Raw genomic sequence first — 21167 nt, forward strand, 5'->3', positions numbered from 1 at the left:
CTGGTCCCATAACTATTAGAAAATTCTAAATGGCCACCCATTAAAGATTATGTACTCATATCAAATACAGCCTCCTCTCTGAACCTTTTTTCCAGTTTGTTTCTGTTGGTTTCCCCCTAACTCATGACAGTTTCCCCAACCTCTACTGCACAAAACAAACTAGTCACTTGTACCTCTGTACTTCCATTGTGCATGTGCATCCTTCTTTGTACATACTTTCCTTTTCTCAGTATTTTTGTAACTCATTAAACACACACACACACACACACACACACACACACAATTAAGGACAACAAGGAAAGAAACAAACCACTTTTTTCCCCACCAACTGACAATGAGTATTGTGAAGACAAAGACAATATCTTAGTCATCTTTCTATCCTCGGGGCTTTTCAACTAACAGTTCAAAGAATTATTCAGTAAGCTTACTGAATAAATATACAGCATACCAAAGTCAAACCAGGTATCTTTTTACTTTTCTCAAATCGGCTATTATGAACTTAATGCCTTTTAAAGATTTAGGATGTCTTATTTTCCTTCTTGCATACCTGGTTATCCCAATATATGAAACTTCCTGCTTGCTTTCATTGTTAACCAGTGAAAGCCCAAGACTGTGGAGAGACAAGGTTATTTCATAATCAGCCTGTTCCATTTCTTCTGCCTGCAGTGCTTTGGAAACCAAGGCAACATCATCGGTGAAAAGCAAAACTCTCTGGCGCCCATCCAGAAATGATACCCAGTGTATCTGGATGTTTGCATCATATGGAAACTGTCCACATCCATCCTGGGAAGAAGAAAGACTTCATTAAACCCACACATAGTAACTTTTTATTATATAAAATTGAACTATAATAACTGAGAAAGATTAGAAAAGTTTAAGAAGCACTACTATAAACTGAAAAATTCTAACCATCAAAATGACATAAATTAAGCTGTAATCTATTTTAAAATATACTCACCAATTGTTTTCAAAAACTAAGACTAATAGTACATAGTTTTTTAATACCTCAGTCTGAATTACCTAGTGAGTGCTGAAGGGCACAGAGCAGGATTCAAGAGGATCCTTTGGTGGCACCAATGCGATAAGATGATTCTTTGTCTCCAAGCCAGAAAACCGAATGGTTCAGAAGTTTATTAGACATGTAACCTTAGGCCAGGGTGGTGGCTCACGCCTATAATCCCAGCACTTTTGGAGGCTGAAGCGGGCAGATCATCTGAGGTCAGGAGTTCGAGACCAGCCTGGCCAACATGGTGAAACCCCGTCTCCACTAAAAATACAAAAATTAGCCAGGCATGGTGGCGGGCACCTGTAATCCCAGCTACTCAGGAGGCTGAGGCAGGAGAATTGCTTGAACCCAGGAGACAGAGGTTACAGTGAGCTGAGATAGCGTCATCGCACTCCAGCCTGGGCGACAAGAGCAACACTCCATCTCAAAAAAAAAAAAAAGAAAAAGAAAGAAAGAAAGAAATGTAACCTCAGACAAAACCAGCCTAGCTTATTTTTATGTTTTCATGATCTATAACATAGGAAATATTTATGTGAATCACACTGGTGAAGGTTATATGCAGCACTTAAAAATATGAGGCTTGATTTGGTCAGTGTTTTCAGAGGTTAAAATAATAAATTCCACTTCATTCTGGGTTTAATGGAAATAGAACAGTTCATTTCAATAAGCAGTACGAGTACCTACTATGTACTTTCCATTCCATGCTTTCCAGGGGAGAAAAAAAAAACAAAAACAACTGAAGGTACCAAGAGTATAAGAATAGTTGAGTGTCATTAATGTTCAAAATTTACTAATACTTTCAAGGTACATTATGTGATCAAAGATGCCTGCCCAATTGTTTTACTCTAATAAGAAATCAAATTTTCACACATACCTATTAAGAAGGTGAATTCTGTATCTGTAAACTACAAAATGTGCTATGTATCTTAGTTCACAGTTATTATTCCAATATTATCTGACTCTTGTTTTTCATCTATTTCATGTGAAGTACACTAAAATATCCCCAGGTAATTGTGTTTCAGTTAATTTCTAGCATTTTAAGTTTTATATGTTGATGCAATACTATTCATCGCATGAAGGTTTATGGCTATCACTCCTTCTGTGTCATATTATCATTATCTATTTAATAATTTTGCTTTGAATTGGTCAGAAATTAAAATCAACAGAGGGTGATAACTCCAAAATGGAAGAGTAGAAGCAATGTGGCTTCACTCTTTACCACAGAAAACCAAACATAAACTTCTAGTGCCAAGATTATCACCAGCAATATCCCAGAACTTGAACCTGAGGCTGACACAATTCCTGGAGCCACAGAGAAGTGGAAAGCTCCACGGAGATGGTAACAGAAATGAACTTCTCTACCCACAATGCCTCTCCCCGAATCTGCCTGGCACTGCATGCAGGAAATTCCTCTTAGGCTCACCATTTCTACACTGGATAAAGTGAGATCAAAGCAGAAAGCCAGCTTCCCCACCATCTTGGGCTCCCTTGCAGGAAAACCACTCCTGGCTCAGCCCATGGGAAGCATCACAAGTGCTTTAGGAAGAAAAACCCCCCAAGGGAGGCTACAGACAAAGAGGGAAGCAGGATTAAAAACTCCAGCCCAAGAATTTCTGCTCTTTATTTCAGCCAAAGGAAACGCCTATTCAGAGTGGCTGTTCAGCAGCACAACACTGTGGGAGGCACAGTCCATAAGTCTTCTGAGGAGGAACCCTGGGCAGCCTTCCTACATAGCTAGGATAACCCCTTTGAGATGCAACCCCTTCCCCACCACTGGAGACAGTACTGCCAAATGTTTCTGAGAACTGAGGCAAACCAGCAATTATACCACCATCTAGTGCTGAATAGGAGGCAGTGATCTAGGATAAAGGGGACCCACAGGCAACTGCAAAGGACCTCTAAGCAAACATATTCTAGAAAGACCAAAACAAGCCAGAGAACAAACACTGGAATAAATAAATAATCCTTCAATGTAAAGCCATAGACGCATGTCCACAAAAAACAACAGCAAGCAGGGAACCATGGCCTCCCCAAATAGACAAAGCAAAGTACCAGTGACAAACTCTGATAAGACAGCCACGTGTGAGTTCTCAGATCAAGAATTCGAAGTAGCAATTCTAGGAAAGTCAGCAACTTCCAAGGCAACATGGAAAAACAATTAAGAAATTTATCAGTGAAATTGAAACAGACTGAAATAATAAAATTAAACAGAAATGCTGGAATGATTAAATAAATTTGCTGAACTGAAAAATGTATTAGAGGCTCTCAAGAGCAGACTGGATCAAGTAGAGGACGGAATCAGTTAGCTCTAAGACAGGCAATTGGAAAATACACAGAGGAGAAAACAATAAAAAAGAACAAAGAATGCCTGCAAAATATAGAGAATAAACTCAAAAGAGCAAATCTAAGAGTCACTGGTGGTCAAGAGAGAGCTGAGAAAGAGCAAGGGGTAGAAAGTTAATTAAAGAATTAACAAGGAAATACTTTCCCTATTGGAGAAAGATAGAAATACACAGGTAAAGGTCACAGATGACCAAACAGATTGAATCCAAAGAAGACTACCCTAAGGCATATAATAATCAAACTCTCAAAGGCCTGTGACAAAGAGAGGACCCTAAAAGTGGCAAAAGAAAAGAAGCAGATAACATATAAAGAAGCTGCAATTTGTCTGGCAACTGACTTCTCAGGAAACCATGCCCTGCAGGAGGCAGTGGGACAACATACTCAAAGTGTTGAAGGGGAGGAAAAACCCTGCCAACCAAGAATATTGTATCCAACAAAGCTTTGTTTCAAACATGACAGAGAGATAAAGTTTTTATCAGATAAACAGAAGCTGAAGGAATTCATTACTTCTAGACCCATCTTACTAAAAATGATAAAAGGAGTTCTTCAATATGAAAGAAAACAATGTTAAAATGAAAAAAAAATTTTGGAGGCATATAACTCACTGGTAAAACTAAGTACACAGACAAATTCAGAATAATCTAACACCATAATTGTGGTGTATAATCCACTCATATATCTAGTATGAAGACTAAAAGACGAATCTATCAAAAATAATAATTACAGCAACCTCTTAATAGGCAATATAAAAAAGATATAAATTGAGACAACAGAATGCCAAGATGTATGGGGGATGAACTTAAAAGTGTAGCATTTTTTAGTTTTTCCTTTTTGGTTTCCTTGCTTTCCTTTCTGATCAAAGTTAAGTTGTCATTTGTTTAAAATAATGTATTGTGTCTATAAGATGTTTTTTGTAAGCCTCATAGTAACCACAAAGCAAAATCCTATAATAAATATACTAAAAATGCAAAGCAGTGAACTAAAAACATACTGTCAGAGAAAAACCACTTAACCACTAAGGAAGACAGTAAGAAAAGAAGAAAGAAAGAGGGGCATTATAAAAGAATCAGAAAGGCCGGGCACAGTGGCTCATGCCTGTAATCCTAGCACTTTGGGAGGCCGAGGTGGGCGGATTGTCTGAGGTCAAGAGTTTGAGACCAGTCTGGCCAACATGGTGAAACCCCATCTCTACTAAAAATACAAAAAAATTAGCCAGGCGTGGTGACGTATGCCTGTAATCCCAGCTACTAGCGAGGCTGAGGCAGGGGAATTGCTTGAACCAAGAAGGTGGAGGTTGCAGTGAGACAAGATTGCACCACTGCACTCCAGCCAGGGTGACAGAGCAAGACTCCGTCTCAAAAGAAAAAGCAGAAAAAAAAAAAAACAAAACAGAAATCCTGTAACAAAATGGCAGTAGTTAAGTCCTTACTTATCAATAATAATAATGAATGTAAATAGACTAAATTCTTCAATTAATAGAAATGGAGTGGCTGGGTAAATTAAAAAATAGGGCCCAACTATACATTGTCTACCAGAAACACACTTCAACTACAAAGGCATACATAGGGTGAAAGTGAAGGGATAGAAGAAGATATTCCACACAAATGGAAACCAAGAAAAAAAAAAGAGTAGGAGTAGCTATGCTTAGTTACATCGAATAAAATAGATTTCAAGGCTAAGATTATAAAAGGAGACAAAGTCACTGTATAATGATAAAGAGGTCAATTCAGCAAGAGGATATAACAGTTGTAAATATATGTACCCAACACCAGAGCAGCCAAATATATAAAGAAAATAATAACAGATCTAAATGAAGAGATAGACTGGAATACAATATTAATAGGGGACCTCAACACCCCCACTCTCAGTAATAGAGAGATCATCCAGACAGAAAATCAAGAAAGAAACACTGGAGTTAAACTACAGTTTAGACCAAATGGACCTAACAAACATGTACAGAACATTTCATCCGACTGCTACAGAATACAGGTTCTTCTCATCAGCACATGGACCACATGGTAGACCACAAAACAAGTCTCAAGAAATTCAAAAAAGTTGAAATTATATCAAGTATCTTTTCTGTCCACAATGGAATAAAACTAGAAAGCAATAACAACAGGAATTTGTAAAGTATAAAAACTCAGAAATTAAATATGTTCCTAAACAATAAGTCAATGAAGAAATTAAGAAGGAAATATAAAATTTTCTTAAAACAAATGAAAATGGAAACACAATATATCAAAATCTATAGGATACAGCAAGAGCAGCACTAAGAGGGAAGTTTACAGCAATAAATGCCTATATCAAAAAAGTAGAAAGATTTCAAATAAACAACCTAACAATATACCTTAAGAATCTAGAAAAGCAAGAATAAACCAAAACCAAAATTAGTAGAAGGAAAAAATAATAAAGATCAGAGCAGAAATAAATAAAATTGAGACAAAAAAATACAAAAGATCAATGAAACAAAAGGTTTTTTGAAAACATAAAATGGACAAACTTTTAGCTAGACTACAACAAAAGAGAAGACCTCAAATCAATAAAATCAAACATGAATAAGGAGACATAACAATTGATACCAAGGAAATATAAAAGGATCATTAGAGACTATTTTGAACAACTATCTGCCAACAAACTGGAAAACAGAGAAGACAGAGATAAATTTCTGAACACATACAGTCTACTAATAACGAACCCTGAAGAAACAAAAAACCTAATTGGAAGACATCATGTTAAGTGAAATAAGCCAGGAACAGAAAGTTAAACACTGCACATTCTCACTCATATGTGGTAGCTAAAAAACAGTTGTTCTCATAGAAGTAAAAATTAGAACAGCAGATACTAGAGGCTGGGAAGGATAGGAAGAAGGGGGGATAGGGAAAGATTTCTTAAAGGAGATACAAAATTACAGCAAGATAGGAGGAATCAGTTCTAGTGTTCTATAGCATTATAGGATGACTACAGTTAACAATATTATTATATAGTTTCATATAGCTAGAAAAAGGATATTGAATGTTCCTAACACAAAGAAATGATAAATATTTGAGATATGAATATGTTAACTACCCTGATCTAATCAGTATATATTACAGATATAGCACAATATAAGTATGTACAATTGTGTCAATTTTTTAAAATTATTTTAAAAGAAACACAAAGCCTGAGCAGACCAATAACAAGCAACAAGATCAAAGCAATAATAAAAAGTCTTCCCTCAAAGAAAAGCCAAGGACCTGATGGCTTCACTGCTGAATTCTACCAAACACTTAAAAAATGAACTAATAACCATTCTACTCAAACTCTTCAAAAAAAAACTGCAGAGCGGGGAATACTTCTAAACTCATTTTACAAAGACCAGCATTAACCTATTACTAAAACCAGACAAAGATACAACAACAACTACAATCCTCAACGAAATACCAGCAAACTGAATGCAATAACACATTAAAAAGATCCATCACTATGATCAAGTGAGATTCATCCTAGGGATGCAAGGATGGTTCAACATAAGCAAATTAACATGACACATGACATTAACAGAATCAAGGACAAAAACCACGTGATCATTTCAACAGATGCTAAAAAAGCGTTTGACAAAATTTGATATTGCTTTATGAAAAAAGCTCTCAACAAACTAGGTACAGAAGGAACACATCTCAAAATGATAAAGGCTATATATAACAAACCCACAGCTAACATCATACTGAAGAGGGAAAATTTGAAAGCCTTTCCTCTAAGATCTAGAACAAGACAAAGATGCCCACTTTCACCATTTTTATTTCACATAGTGAAGTCCTAGTCAAAGCCCTCAGGCAAGAGAAAGAAAAAAAGGGCATCCAAATTTGAAAAAAAAAAAAAAGTCAAATTATCCTTGTTCACAAACAACATATTACATTTAGAAAAACCTAAAGACTCCACACACATTAAAAAAAAGAAAAAAACTATTAAAACGGATAAATTTGGTAAAGTTGCAGGACGCAAAATCAATATATTAAAATCAAATGGCTGGGCACAGTGGCTCATGCCTGCAATCCTAGCACTTTCAGAGGCCAAGGCAGGTGAATCGCTTGACCTCAGGAATTTGAGACCAGCCTGGGCAACATGGCGAAACTCCGTCTCTACAGAATAAAAACAAAAACGCTGGGCTTGGTGGTACACAACTGTAGTCCCTGATATTCGAGAGACTGAAGGGAGAATTACTTGAGTCTGGGAGGTTGAGGCTGGAGTGAACCATGATCACACCACTGCACTCCAGCCCAGGTGACAGAGCGAGACCCTGTCTCCAAAAAAAAAAATCAATTGCATAGCTTTATGCCAACAACAAACAAACTAAAAAAGAAATCAAGAAAGCAATACCATTTACAAAAGCTACAAAAAATATATAAAATACCTAGGAAAAAGATTTGACCAAAATGTATAAAGCTATGAAACACTAATGAAAAAAATGAAATAGGACACCAAAAATCCCTTATTCATGGTTTATAAGAATTTAATATTGTTAAAATGTCTCTACTACCCAAAGCGATCTACAAGACCAGTGCAATCTCTATCAAAATACCAATGATATTCTCCACATAAACAGAGAAAACCTAAAATTCATATGGAACCTGAATAGCCAAAGTAATCCTGAGCAAAAAGAATAAAGCTGAACACATCACACTAACTGACTTCAAAATATATCAAAGTTATAGTAACCAAAACATCGTGGCAGTGGCATAAAAACAGACCAATGGAACAAAATAGAGAACCCGGAAATAAATCCATGCATTTACAGCCAACTCATCTTCAACAAAGGCGGCAAGAGAATATACTGGAAAAAGACAGTGTCTTCAACAAATGGTGCTGGGAAAACTGGATAACCATATGATGCAGGAGAATTAAACTAGACCCCTACCTCTTGCCATATGCAAAAATGAAACCGAAATAGATTAAAGACTTAAATCTAGGACCTGACACCACAGAACTATTTAAAGAAAACACTGGGGAAATGCTTTAGGACATTGGTCTAGGCGAAGACTTTTTGGGTAAGACCTCAAAGCACAATCAACACAAGTGAAAACAAACATATAGGATTACATTAAGCTAAAAGGCTGCATGGCAAAGGAAACAATCAACAAAGTACAGACAACATACCGAAAGAGAGAAATTATTTGCAAACTATCTGTCTAATAAGAGATTAATAAACAGAAAATATAAGGAACTCAAAACACTCCACAAGCTTGGAGGAGTGTTTTGAATTCCTTAAAAAGAAAAATCTGATTTAAAAACGGGCAAATGATCTGAAGAGGCATATCTCAAAAGAAGACATACAATGGCAAACATGTATATAAAGAAATGTTCAACATCACTAAACACCAGGGAAATGCAAGTCAAAACCACAATGAGATTATCTCACCCCAGTTAGAGGCTTTAATTAAAAAAAAAAAAAAAAAGAGATGCTGGCATGGAAGTGGAGAAAGGGAAACACTTGTACAGTGTTGATGGGAATGTATAGTAGAGCTACATGGAAAACAGTATGGAGTTTCCTCAAAAAACTAAAAACAGAACTATAATCCGCAATTCCACTGCTTGGTATATATCCCAATGAAAGGAAATCAGAATATTGAAGGGATATCTGCAGTCCCATATTTATTGCAACACTATTCACAATAGCTAAGATATGGAACCAACCTAAATGTCCATCAATAGATGAATGGATAAAGAAAATGTGCTATATATACAGAATGGAATATTATTCAGTAATAAAAATGACTGAAATCCTGTCATTTGCAGCAATATGGATAGGACTGGAGGTCATTATGTTAAGTGAAGTCAGTCAGGTACAGAAAGACAAATAGCACATATTCTCACTCATATGTGGGAGCTAAAAAAAAAAAAAGTGTATTTTATTTTATAGAGAGTTGATGTTGGTTACCAAAGGATGAGAAGGGGATGGGAGGGAACAAGAGAAGTTGGTTAATGGGTACAAAAATATAGTCAGAAGGAGTAAGATCTTGTTGTGTTAGCTAGTACAGTAGGGTTACTATAGTTAACAATAATGTATTCTATAGCTCAGAATAGCTATAGAAGAGAAGATTTGGAATGTTCCCAACATAAAGAGAAATGTTTCAGGTGATAGATACGCCAATTACTCCAATTTGATTATTGCACATTTTATGTATGTATCAAAATATCACAGGTACCCCCCAAAATGTACAACTATTATGTATGAATTTTTATAAAAAAAGAAATTAAAATCAACATCTTTACTTTCTTTTTGCTTCCATTTGCTTGTTAAATCTTTACCATCTATCTTCATGGTTATAATTTTCTGTTAGCTTGGCTGAAACAGAAGTCTTGTAAAAAACTTACAGTTAAATCTTATTTTTTAATTTAATCTGAATGTTTTTATCTTTTAATAGAATTTAAACCATTTTCATTTACTGACATAACTGATGGGAAGCATGGTCTAGCAGAAAAAGTTCACAGACTTTGAAGTCAGACAGATCTGATTTTGAATTCCAACTAGCAGTTCAAAATTCCTATAATAAGAATTAGTGATAATATATAAAAAGCATTAATATATGATATGTCCTCAATAAAATGTATCTGTCATTTATTATATACTTTCTTAGGTTTCTTTCTTTTACTATAACAGCAAAGTTTTACTTATTTTCATTTTCTCGTTTTGAAATTCCTTTCTCACTGATTTGAGTTCTACTAATTGATAGCTTTTTTAAAAAGATATAATGTTTGTCATTTCTCTAATAAAATTTAGGATTAAATGGGATATAAATATATAGTATGCACAGAATACAGTTTCCCCTCTCCCCTTACACTTTATTTTGCTGTCTTTATCTTTTATTCCACCTTGCTTTCTCTTATTTCATAGTTGTCATGTCTTTATAACTTAGTTGAGGATGCCAGGCATACATTTCGAAATGCTTCTTCTGGTCCTGTAGTAAAAAATTTTTCAGAGGTATAACTACCTTCTGAATCAACAGGATAATGCTACCTTTTACTAATGAAGTATTTTTTTCATAAAGCCCATGTTGGGGATTTTTCTGTTTATCATACTTAAATGAGGAAAGATCTGTGTAAACCTAGTGTTTGCCAACAATGTATGATTTTCTTTGAACTCCCCTGTCATGTCCACTTGGGCCTAAGCAGAACTCCCTTCTTTGATCAACTGAGTGGACAAAGACATGAATGATTTCCTTGCTTATAGCTCAATTTTCAATACGTGGCAGACTATCTGCTGACTGAGGTGGAATCACCCTCTCTTCCTACTGCCTCATTCTCTAACACCAAATAGAAGAGAAACATTAAAAACTGAAATCCCTGACCATGCTGTTAACAGAATTCTTCCCAGATCTCCTTCTATACACAGACCTTTATATCCTCCTCCAGAATGTCATTGCTACCTTTTCTCTAGTATCTATATGCTACTTACTGGGAGCTACAGTTGCTAAGTAGTATCAAATGTGAGGAGAGAAGAAATGAGGATAATTCAGTAACTACTGGCCAATTACCATTTTAAAGCAAAAGTCAAGAAAGCCTTTTAACAGCTGGCATTATTGGACAAGTGAACAATGGACAATGACACTATTTAAACTCTTTCATCATGGATTTTATTCATACAGAAACTGGATGATATATTACTAATGCAGGAGCAATTCCTATATCAGATGGGAGGCTGGTATATGAATTCTTTGGGCCCTTTCAGAGGCTGAGTCTAAAAAATAATATATTTAATCAACTCAGCTACCTAAATATTGTTTCGATAAATATTTCACTAAATTTCTTATATGCGATAATTTGCATACTATCAGACTTCATTAATTAACAAAATACATAGCTGTGCTTAGGAAAACAAGCTTTAAAAATTCATAGCCAAAAGTGGCATAGGTATGTTCAAAATAAAGTTGTTTTTAACTTAGTCTTACAATTCCTTCCTTTTAAAATAGGTAAATTAATTAAAAAGGTGCTTTACATAGGCAAGATAAAGCAGGTCTATTTTTTAAATTGTAAATAAATTACTTTGATAGATCTAAGGTAATATACTGGTTTGAACTACAGTATTTGCCATCTAAAGTCCAAAAGCTACTTATTCTGGAAATACTTCCAATTCACTTTTAGTTCAGTTAGGACAAGGAGTCAGTGAAGATAGCTTCTCTACTTCCTTCACTATCAGGTAACTCATATAGCACTCATTCACATCAAATGATACCTTTAACAGATCATGTTCCCCAACATTTGCTGCATATGTCCACGTAAGTTTTCTGGTACCAGTAGGATCTGCCCAGGCAAAAAGTCGAGCCTGTCTTGGCAGCAAGACCATTTCTTCTGGTGACCCACTAAAACACAATGAACAGAGAGAAAATCAGAATATCTTGGAGATAAGAAACCCAAACCTGTAGTTTACTGAGGAAGGGATTAGCACAAAAGTCCTACAAAATTGCTGTGGTTAATAAAACACAACTCTACCTAAAAACAAGTACCCTAAAATATCTAATAAACTCATGGTTTTTAAGCTCGGGGAAACAGAATATTGCCCTTTCTGAAGCTTCAATGCACTCGGAATTGATCCAAGTAGAATCATATCAATGGAATTCATTAGGTAAACAGATTGCCAGATCAGAGTCCACCTGTGGAAATGGCTGTGAAGAGTAAATATGTTTAGTAGCAGAAGAACTTCTATTCAGTGCTTAAATTTAAACATATTTTTTAGAGACAGGGTCTCCCTGTTTCCCAGGCTGGAATGCAGTGTTCATTCACAGGCAAGATCATATTCACAGGCACTACAGCCTCAAACTCCTGGGCTCATGAGATGCTCCTACCCAAGCCTCTCAAGTAGCTGTGACTATAGGTATGCATTACTGTGACCAGCTAAGCTTTTTAACAAATACAATACTTGAGATATATTATGGGTCACAGCAACAAAAAAATTATGTTCACACTGTTACTACACAAAGTGTGGTCTGTAAACAGGCAGAATAAGTATTACCTGGGGTCTTGCAGGAAAGGCAAAGTCCTGGGTCCCATCCAAAACCTACTGAGTCAAAATCTGCAACTTAACAAGACTCCCAGGAGATTTTAAAATTGATTATTACAATTTAAGAAGTATTTGTCCATTTAATGTAAAAAATATTCCAGAGAACTGGGAGAAAAAAAGTAATCCAACTAGGTTTTAATCCTAATCTGTACTTTTAAGTTTCTCACTGGATTCACTCCATTAGAATTAAGACTAGGGAAATCTTTAACAAATTTACATATATACATACATTTATATGTGTGTATATATGCATGAATAGATACACATATATACATATGTTAATATAAATATAATTTTATAAATAAAATTATTCGATATTTTAAGGGCTTAAATTCTCTACCATTAAATAATGACATCATCCAAAACAAATGACAGCAAAGGCAAGAACAATGAAATTCCTATCAGCCAATGATATACATTCAACACCACTATCTACTCATCGTCTTCTCATTTAACCTTCTACTATCCCTACTCAAAAAAACTAAATACAGATTTATAGGAAGAGGTTCACTGAGCGTTACCAGATTACCAGGAAAGGGAATACTTAAACAGGTTCACTCCCTTATCTGCCATTTTGAAATTTAAAAAGCTCTAAAACCCCAAAGATTTTTCTGGAAATCTGGTATCAAAACTCATTTGGTGGCAAAACCTGACCTGAATTGATACGAAACTATTGATAATTTCTATTTATCCCATTTGATGTGAATATTCATCAGTTTTGCTGAAGAAATATTAATGTGTTTACAGAGTGTTATCTCAAAACATGTAAGGGTATTAGACATAAACACCATGTGTTCCATATCACCTTTCTAAAATCTAAAAACATTTTGAATATGAAACCAAAGTGTTTCCCATTAGCTACTATGAACCAATAAAAGTATTTCCCATTAACCCTTTTTTCTCATACCTCTGTTTGTATGTGAGGATGTCCCATGGTGTATGGTTCATTATCAAGGCAGGTGCAGATCCCTCATGGTAATCAGAAAAAGTTATGACAGTTGAATGTTCGGCAGTGTTTACATCCACCAAGATACCCCCATTCTATTGTAGAAAAAAAAAAGTATGTTTGATGTACTGGTTTAATCTACACTTACATATGGAATTTCAATATTACGTAAAACACAAAAGCTTTGGTTTTTTTCGAGACAGAGTCTTGCTGTCACCCAGGCTGGAGTACAGTGGCGCCATCTCGGGTTACTGCAACCTCCGTCTCCCAGGTTCAACCAATTCTCCTGCCCCAGCCTTCCGAATAGCTGGGATTACAGGCATGTGCCACCATGCCCAGCTAATTTTTGTACTTTTTAATAGAGATGGGGTTTCACCATATTGGCCAGGCTGGTCTCGAACTCCTGACCTCGTGATCCACCCGCCTCGGCCTCCCAAAGTGCTGGGATTACAGGCGTGAGCCTCTGCACCCGGCCTGTTTTCTTAAGTTCTTATAAAAAGCAAACTGGCTCTGATCTGTTATAAATATATATTGGCATTACATATTGATATAGCAGCACCTTCAAATAATAACTAGTAAATTTTGATAGCATGGTTTACTGAAATATCTCAAAGCAAATTTTAAAAATCAAAGACATTTTATTTTAAAATATGAAAACTTCATCTATGTCCCTACAAAGGACATGAACTCATCATTTTTATGGCTGCATAGTATTCCATGGTGTATATGTGCCACATTTTCTTAATCCAGTCTATCACTGTTGGACATTTGGGTTGGTTCCAAGTCTTTGCTATTGTGAATAGTGCCGCTGGAAACCATCATTCTCAGCAAACTATGGCAAGGACAAAAAACCAAACACTGCATGTTCTCACTCATAGGGGAGAACACTTGGACACAGGAAGGGGAACATCACACACCGGGGCCGGTTGTGGGGTGGGGGGAGGGGGGAGGGATAGCATTAAGAGATATACCTAACGTAAATGACGAGTTAATGGGTGCAGCACACCAACATGGCACATGTATACATATGTAACAAACCTGCACGTTGTGCACATGTACCCTAGAACTTAAAGTATAATAAAAAATTAAATAAATAAAAATAAAAATAAAATAAAATATGAAAACTTACCAGATCTTCTAAGCTCAATAAAGTGCCATTATCCTGTTGGTTATAAAAGAATGGTTTGGAAGATCCTTCACAGCCCACCACTCTCACACAAAGTTTGCCTGACAAATTTTCTGGCCAAAATGGAAGGCACTAAAAATATAGAAGTTATTATCAGTCTTAAGACAATACCGTTATATAATAAATAAGACATTACCTAATTAAATTTTCAATTCTGATTCTGATCTTGATTAAATTATTATGAAGTTTCTAAAAATACGTCCTCCACATCTCATAGTAAGATTACTGACAATATAATGACCATGAAACCAAAGAAATCACATCAGGAGAATACAGATATATTAGTCTATATGTATTTATGGTATAATTGCAATATGAGAAACTGAAGAGCCTGTTGATTAAGAATTATAAAATTCATTTTAATTATTGAAAAATTATATTTAAAAATTAAGATATCATTTGCTTTTGTGTATACCCATTTTAATTCATTAATACATGATGAATTCTTTCACAGAGTATCTTAATCATAGATAAACCAGAAAGACAATTGAAGGCAGAGGAGAGAACACCACAGACCTTGCTGGAAGTTCTGACACCATCCTCCCAGTTGTTTGATATCGGACCATATACTTACTTCTTTGAGCCTCAGTTTTATTTATAAAACTGAAGATTTCATTCCTAATACAAAATGTCCTTCTGTTATAGAATACTAGGTAAATTCTATTTCTGAATAAAAAATACTACTATAATCAAACCCACACAAAGATTAAAAAAAAATAAGCACTTATTTGTTGCTGAGTTTATGGAGATCATTCTAAGTGCCTTGAACAGACCAGCTCTTAGGGCTCTAACTTTATTTATATTGTAATTGGAATCCTTCCTTTTGAGTCTTTTGCCAAATATTTTTTAAGTAACTTTAGAATCTTTACAGTAGAAAGTGACCTTCAACTATCCTGAGAGTCAGCTGGTTTGGTTGAAAATTCAGTCAAGATCAAGCACCAGTGCTTATCTTTGCACCTGTCCTCTTCTGGCACACATTCCCCCATTTGCTTCACCTCCTCGAATCTTACTGAGCATGAAGAGCTTAGTTCAAATCCCACCTCTTCTGTGAAACTTTTATCTTTTGATCTATAACACCATGATTTCAACTACCAATGACTTTATCAATCTTGGAAAAGTCTGAAACTCAGTTTCCTTTTCAGTAAAGTGAGAGGGCGGAATTTTAGCTAATTTTCAAAGAAATTTCCAGCTCACCTATTCAGAAATTCTATAACCACCTATAACTTAGGATGTGCTATCTCTCCACATGCAGACTTTTATGACTCTTTTAAGATAATAGCTTCTTGAATATAGAGACATTATCTTGACTATGGAGACACCATACAGTACATAATCTCTATGTACTTTTTACAATACATAGCTACGTTCTACACATATAGGAAGAATTAGAAAAAAGACTATTAATGATCTAGACTGGGCCAGTGTATTATCAAAACTTTTCTCCTTTTTTTAAAAATATAGTAAGAACAAAACCTTCCAAAGCTGGCTGTCATATTTCAACACATAAATATGATAGTCTGAAAAAGAGGTGTCTACAATTCTTATTTAGATGTCAATATTTATTTGTATATTTTAGGAATCAGTTGTAACAAAGAAAAATGCTACCTCTGAAGAAGCAATATAGTTCCATTTATTAGTTGGCATTGAGCCATCAGATGCAATCTCGCCAACTTCTAGTTCTAATGATGACTTGTTTGCAATGGTACAAAAGGGAGTCAGGGTAACTATTCGTGAAAGGTTGAAACTGCTCATTTTGATGCTAACACCAACCTGTGGAAAGGAAAAAAGCTTATTTTCCAGTTTATTCAATGTCTTTGAAATATACACACATCCCCTCATTCACACACAAACTTCTTACAATATTTTAAAATAATAATTCTTAAATAAAGCAACTATAAGTTACATTCTGCAAAAGATTATCTTCTGAGAAAAAAAATTGTAGTTCCTTAGTTTGGTTCCATCAGAAACAATTCAAGAAATATCAATTAGTAATTTAACTAATGACTTACAATGACAGATTTAATATGTCTAGCATTCTTTACTTTTTAAAATTCCAAACATAAATTGCTTTATAATTAGTGTACAGGCTTTGTTATCTGCTATTAGTAAAATAAAAATTTTGAAGTAGTAATAAAATAGGTTAATTGGCATCAGATTATTCAAATTTTCATACTAGTCAAATTTAAGATTTAAGAAATGTCTGGCAAGGGGTGGTACAGAATAAGGATTCTAGCATACTGTGAATATTTACCAAGTTGCTCAACTAGATGGATTAAACTCACTGTCCTAAACTTAGACAAATTCAGGTTTTGCTCTGGTATCAGTGACCATAAAAATTTGTAGTGATAACAGCCCTCCACATTATCACTTTAAATTCAAATTTCGGTACACTTTAGGAGCCAACTTGTTTTTTTTTTTTATTATACTTTAAGTTTTACGGTACATGTGCACAATGTGCAGGTTAGTTACATATGTATACATGTACCATGCTGGTGTGCTGCACCCATTAACTGGTCATTTAGCATTAGGTATATCTCCTAATGCTATCCCTCCCCCCTCCCCCCACCCCACAACAGTCCCCAGAGTGTGATGTTCCCCTTCCTGTGTCCATGTGTTCTCATTGTTCAATTCCTACCTATGAGTGAGAACATGCGGTGTTTGGTTTTTTGTCCTTGCGATAGTACGCATGAAAAAATGCTCACCATCACTGGCCATCAGAGAAATGCAAATCAAAACCACAATGAGATACCATCTCACACCAGTTAGAATGGCAATCATTAAAAAGTCAGGAAACAACAGGTGCTGGAGAGGATGTGGAGAAATAGGAACACTTTTACACTGTTGGTGGGACTGTAAACTAGTTCAACCATTGTGGAAGTCAGTGTGGCGATTCCTCAGGGATCTAGAACTAGAAATACCATTTGACCCAGCCATCCCATTACTGGGTATATACCCAAAGGACTATAAATCATGCTGCTATAAAGACACATGCACACGTATGTTTATTCCAACTTGTTTGTTGAACTGTAGCAAAGGTGAATGGAATCAAAGGTAAATAAGGAAGCAGAATCTTACCAGGTACTCCATATTGTTGGCAGGACACTTCACACACCCATAACTTCCCACTGTATCCAATGAGAAACTACTGGACCAGGCACTAGTTGAAATTTTTAATTGTACCTATACCAGAGAGCACATATCGTCATATAAGAAATCTAAAACACTATAATAATTTTATTTGAGAGAAAGTTGCTGGACTACTAGAAATTTCTTTAGTACCATGGGACACAGAAATATATAATCAAAGCCATATTGCAAACAGGTAACAGAACTACAAAAAACTCTAGGGAACGATAAAACAAAAACTTTCTGAGAAAGTCTGAATGAGAAAGTTCTGACTTTCTCATTCACCTATGCAATGAGTATAGTAAATCTAGATACCAATGAGATTATGTATCGTTTTTAAAAAGAATTATAATGCAAAACGATGTTTTCCAGTGATAGACTTATGATATAGAGCTAACAAATTTTTAAAGTCTTAGCATAAAGAGAATTTATGTCTTCAACATTGTTCAGCAGACACTAAAGACATTGTGATAGGCAGAATGGAAGAGAGCAGGACACAGTTCCTGTCTTCGATGAGCTTCCAACTAGACAGAGAGATTAGGAAATACATACGAAAAATTATGATACAAGACTCAATGGGATAAGAACCATACAAGAGGCAAAAAATGCTATCGAGGTGAAAGGATAAACAGTTTACTTCTGGTTCTGGGATTTAGATAAAGTTTTATAGAAGAGATCAAATTGTGCCCTTGTATTAATTTCACCTTCACCCACCCAATTAGTTTGTAAAAAACATGAGGACAACTAGAGGTCAGACACATAAACAAGCAATTACAATACCATGTGTTAATCAACACTCAAAGAGAGTGGAGTTGCCAAAGCATCACCTGTTGGAAATGCAAATTCTCAAACCATACCCAGACCTACTGAATCAAACTCTACAGACAGGACCCAGCAATCAGTGTTTAAAACCCTTCAGGTGCCATGCGTGGTGGCTTACGCCTGTAATCCCAGCATTTTGAGAGGCCGAGGCTGGCAGATCACCTAAGGTCAGGAGTTCGAGACCAGACTGGCCAACATGGTGAAATCCCATCTCTACTAAAAATACAAAAATTAGCAGGGTGTGGCGGCAGGCACCTGTAATCCTAGCTACTTGGGAGGTTGAGGCAGGAGAATCGCTTGAACCCGGGAGGCAGAGGTTGCAGTGAGCCAAGACCACACCATTGCACTCCAGCCTGGGCAACAAGAACAAAACTATGTTTCTTTTTTTTGAGATGGGGTCTCACTCTATCGCCCAGGCTGGAGTGCAATGGTGCAATCTCAGCTGACTGCAACCTCTGCCTCCCGGGTTCAAGTGATTCTCCTGCCTCAGCCACCTGAGTAGCTGGGATTACAGGCATCTGCCACCATGCGCAGCTAATTTTTGTATTTTTAGTAGAGACGGGGTTTCACCAGGTTGGCCAGGCTGGTCTCGAACTCCTGACCTCAGGTGATCCACCAGCCTCAGCCTCCCAAAGTGCTGGCTGGGATTTACAGGCATAAGCCACCGAGCCTGGCCAAAACTCCGTCTCAAAAAAAAAAAAAAAAAAAAAAAAAAAAAAACCTTTAGGTGATTCTAATAATGTACACTGAAATTTGAGAACCACTACTCCTGTATGAACACGGATGGGATGTCTAGGCCCATTTTAAATGGTTAGAAAATCTTCATATATATCACGCTTGAGCAGAATGCCAAAGGATGAACAGCAGATAATCAGGAACAATGAAGAAGACAGAAAAAAAAACAGGGGAAGAGGCACTGTAGGCAAAGGATGCAGCATATACAAAAGCCTAGAGGTGAGTTCTTGGGGAAATGTGTGGTGAGGGATACCAAAATGTGAGCCTGAAGAGGAAAGAAGGGACCAGAGCATAAAGGATGAGGCTTAGGCATTAGGTTTCTCTCCCAAAGGCCTGCCTGAGTGCTTCACACATAGGAAGGCTCAACTAATATATGCCAAATTCAATGGTTACATCTTTAGAAATGCCATTTCATCACTGGTAAAGTACGTAAATTCAAGCTATTCTATCTACTATACTACTACTACTACTACTTCAACAACAGAGGTTAACTCTATAGGCATTGGAGAAAAGGGCAACTCAGTCTCAGGAAACCTATTAGTTCCTAACATCCCACTTGATTATGCTTAAGTCTCCTTGAACCTAATTGACACCAATGGCATTTAGCAAATAGGTTAGCATGGTTTTAGGGAAGACAAATGACTCCCAAGTTTCTAGATTAGGAATTTATCTGCTTTAACTTATTATGTGAACAAAACCACACCTTATTTTTAGTAAAAATGTTCTTCTTCTTGAAAGAAAATAAAATAATATCCCTGAAATCAGCTGGATGTTTCACATGAATATCTTCTGAACGATACTGGAGAACCCGGGTAGTCTTGTTGATTAACCAATAGGGACTAAAGACAGACAGCACCATCCGGCTGCCAATTCTCCTGATGTGGACTGACAGGTCGACTGTCGTCACTTCTGTGGAATCAGAAGAAAAACACACAGGAAAGAATTCTGGAAGTGTATCACGTATGCGGAAATGTCCATTCCAGTTTTTGCCCTGGTATTTCACCAGGACTAATTCCATTATTTCACCACTGATTCTCGAATGCAGAACATCAGCAGTACTGCCTTCTGCCAGCTCATGAGTTTCTGCTGTTCCCTAAAAACAAACAAAAATTTGCTGAGTAACTTTTTAAAACCTCTGAAATAACAAAATTCTTATTTTTCACAAATGCTAAATAACCTACTAGATGCATGTAAACTGCTAAGTCTTCTGTGAAGTACCATGCTTACATATTACAAATGTCCAGTACTCACCAAGGACTAAAAAGAAAACACTACACCACAGCCACAGGCAGAAACTGACTTTGGCCATTCGGAGGCTAATAGCCATCAGTTTTGTGAAAAAATCAGGTCTATATTAAGAGTCAAAGACTAGATTCAGGAAGCCTGGCTGTTGTCCATTAGAGCTATGTCATTAAATGAGCCACTTAACTGCCTGGCCTTCAGTTTTATCCTCTAATTATAGACCATGACTAATGGTTCCCATATGAATGGAATAAGAAAATTATTCTTATTTACTAGTCAGAGTAAAAAGTTACTCTGACGAGTTATCTAAGTAAGGTGGCATTATTTCAAAAATGAATAATAACATATAAACCATGTTTCCTTACTAAAAATCTCCTTACATAAATACTATTTAATTCTTATAAAATACTCTTATATAAATACTATTTAATTCATTTAATTAATTTTTGTCTCCACAACTCAGGAATGGCTCATTGTCAGATAAAAAAACATGTAGGTTCCAAACACTTTCCAGATTTTCATATTTTAAAATATACTGCCATACAGAAATTTTAAAATATTTATCATATACCATTACTAGAAAATCTTTATTACTTCTTAAGACAGACAGTAATTATTTTTTTATTTTCCAAGGTTTATTTTCAATAGAACCTTGAAGAAACAATCATAATATTGACTTTAAAATAAAAACTTTAAGATGAAATATTTTCTCATTTTTTCCTATCTT

General features: G+C 35.8%; 1 protein-coding gene across 9 annotated transcripts in view; it reads right to left on the minus strand.

Moving 5' to 3' along the window:
* The window catches only part of VPS13C (vacuolar protein sorting 13 homolog C), a 205126-nt gene that overhangs the window by 37134 nt on the left and 146825 nt on the right, over window positions 1-21167 (minus strand). For all 9 annotated transcript variants that reach the window (XM_034938865.3, XM_034938864.3, XM_055098860.2 and 6 more), the window contains 7 exons: window positions 19902-20291; window positions 17591-17695; window positions 16121-16285; window positions 14459-14587; window positions 13291-13424; window positions 11559-11685; window positions 548-783 (listed from right to left, as the gene is read on the minus strand). In XM_034938865.3, the coding sequence (XP_034794756.2) occupies window positions 548-783; window positions 11559-11685; window positions 13291-13424; window positions 14459-14587; window positions 16121-16285; window positions 17591-17695; window positions 19902-20291 (1286 nt within the window). The remainder of the gene's footprint in view (window positions 1-547; window positions 784-11558; window positions 11686-13290; window positions 13425-14458; window positions 14588-16120; window positions 16286-17590; window positions 17696-19901; window positions 20292-21167) is intronic.

The sequence above is a fragment of the Pan paniscus genome, chromosome 16 (assembly GCF_029289425.2).
Source record: "Pan paniscus chromosome 16, NHGRI_mPanPan1-v2.0_pri, whole genome shotgun sequence".
Classification (NCBI taxonomy): Eukaryota; Metazoa; Chordata; class Mammalia; order Primates; family Hominidae; genus Pan; species Pan paniscus.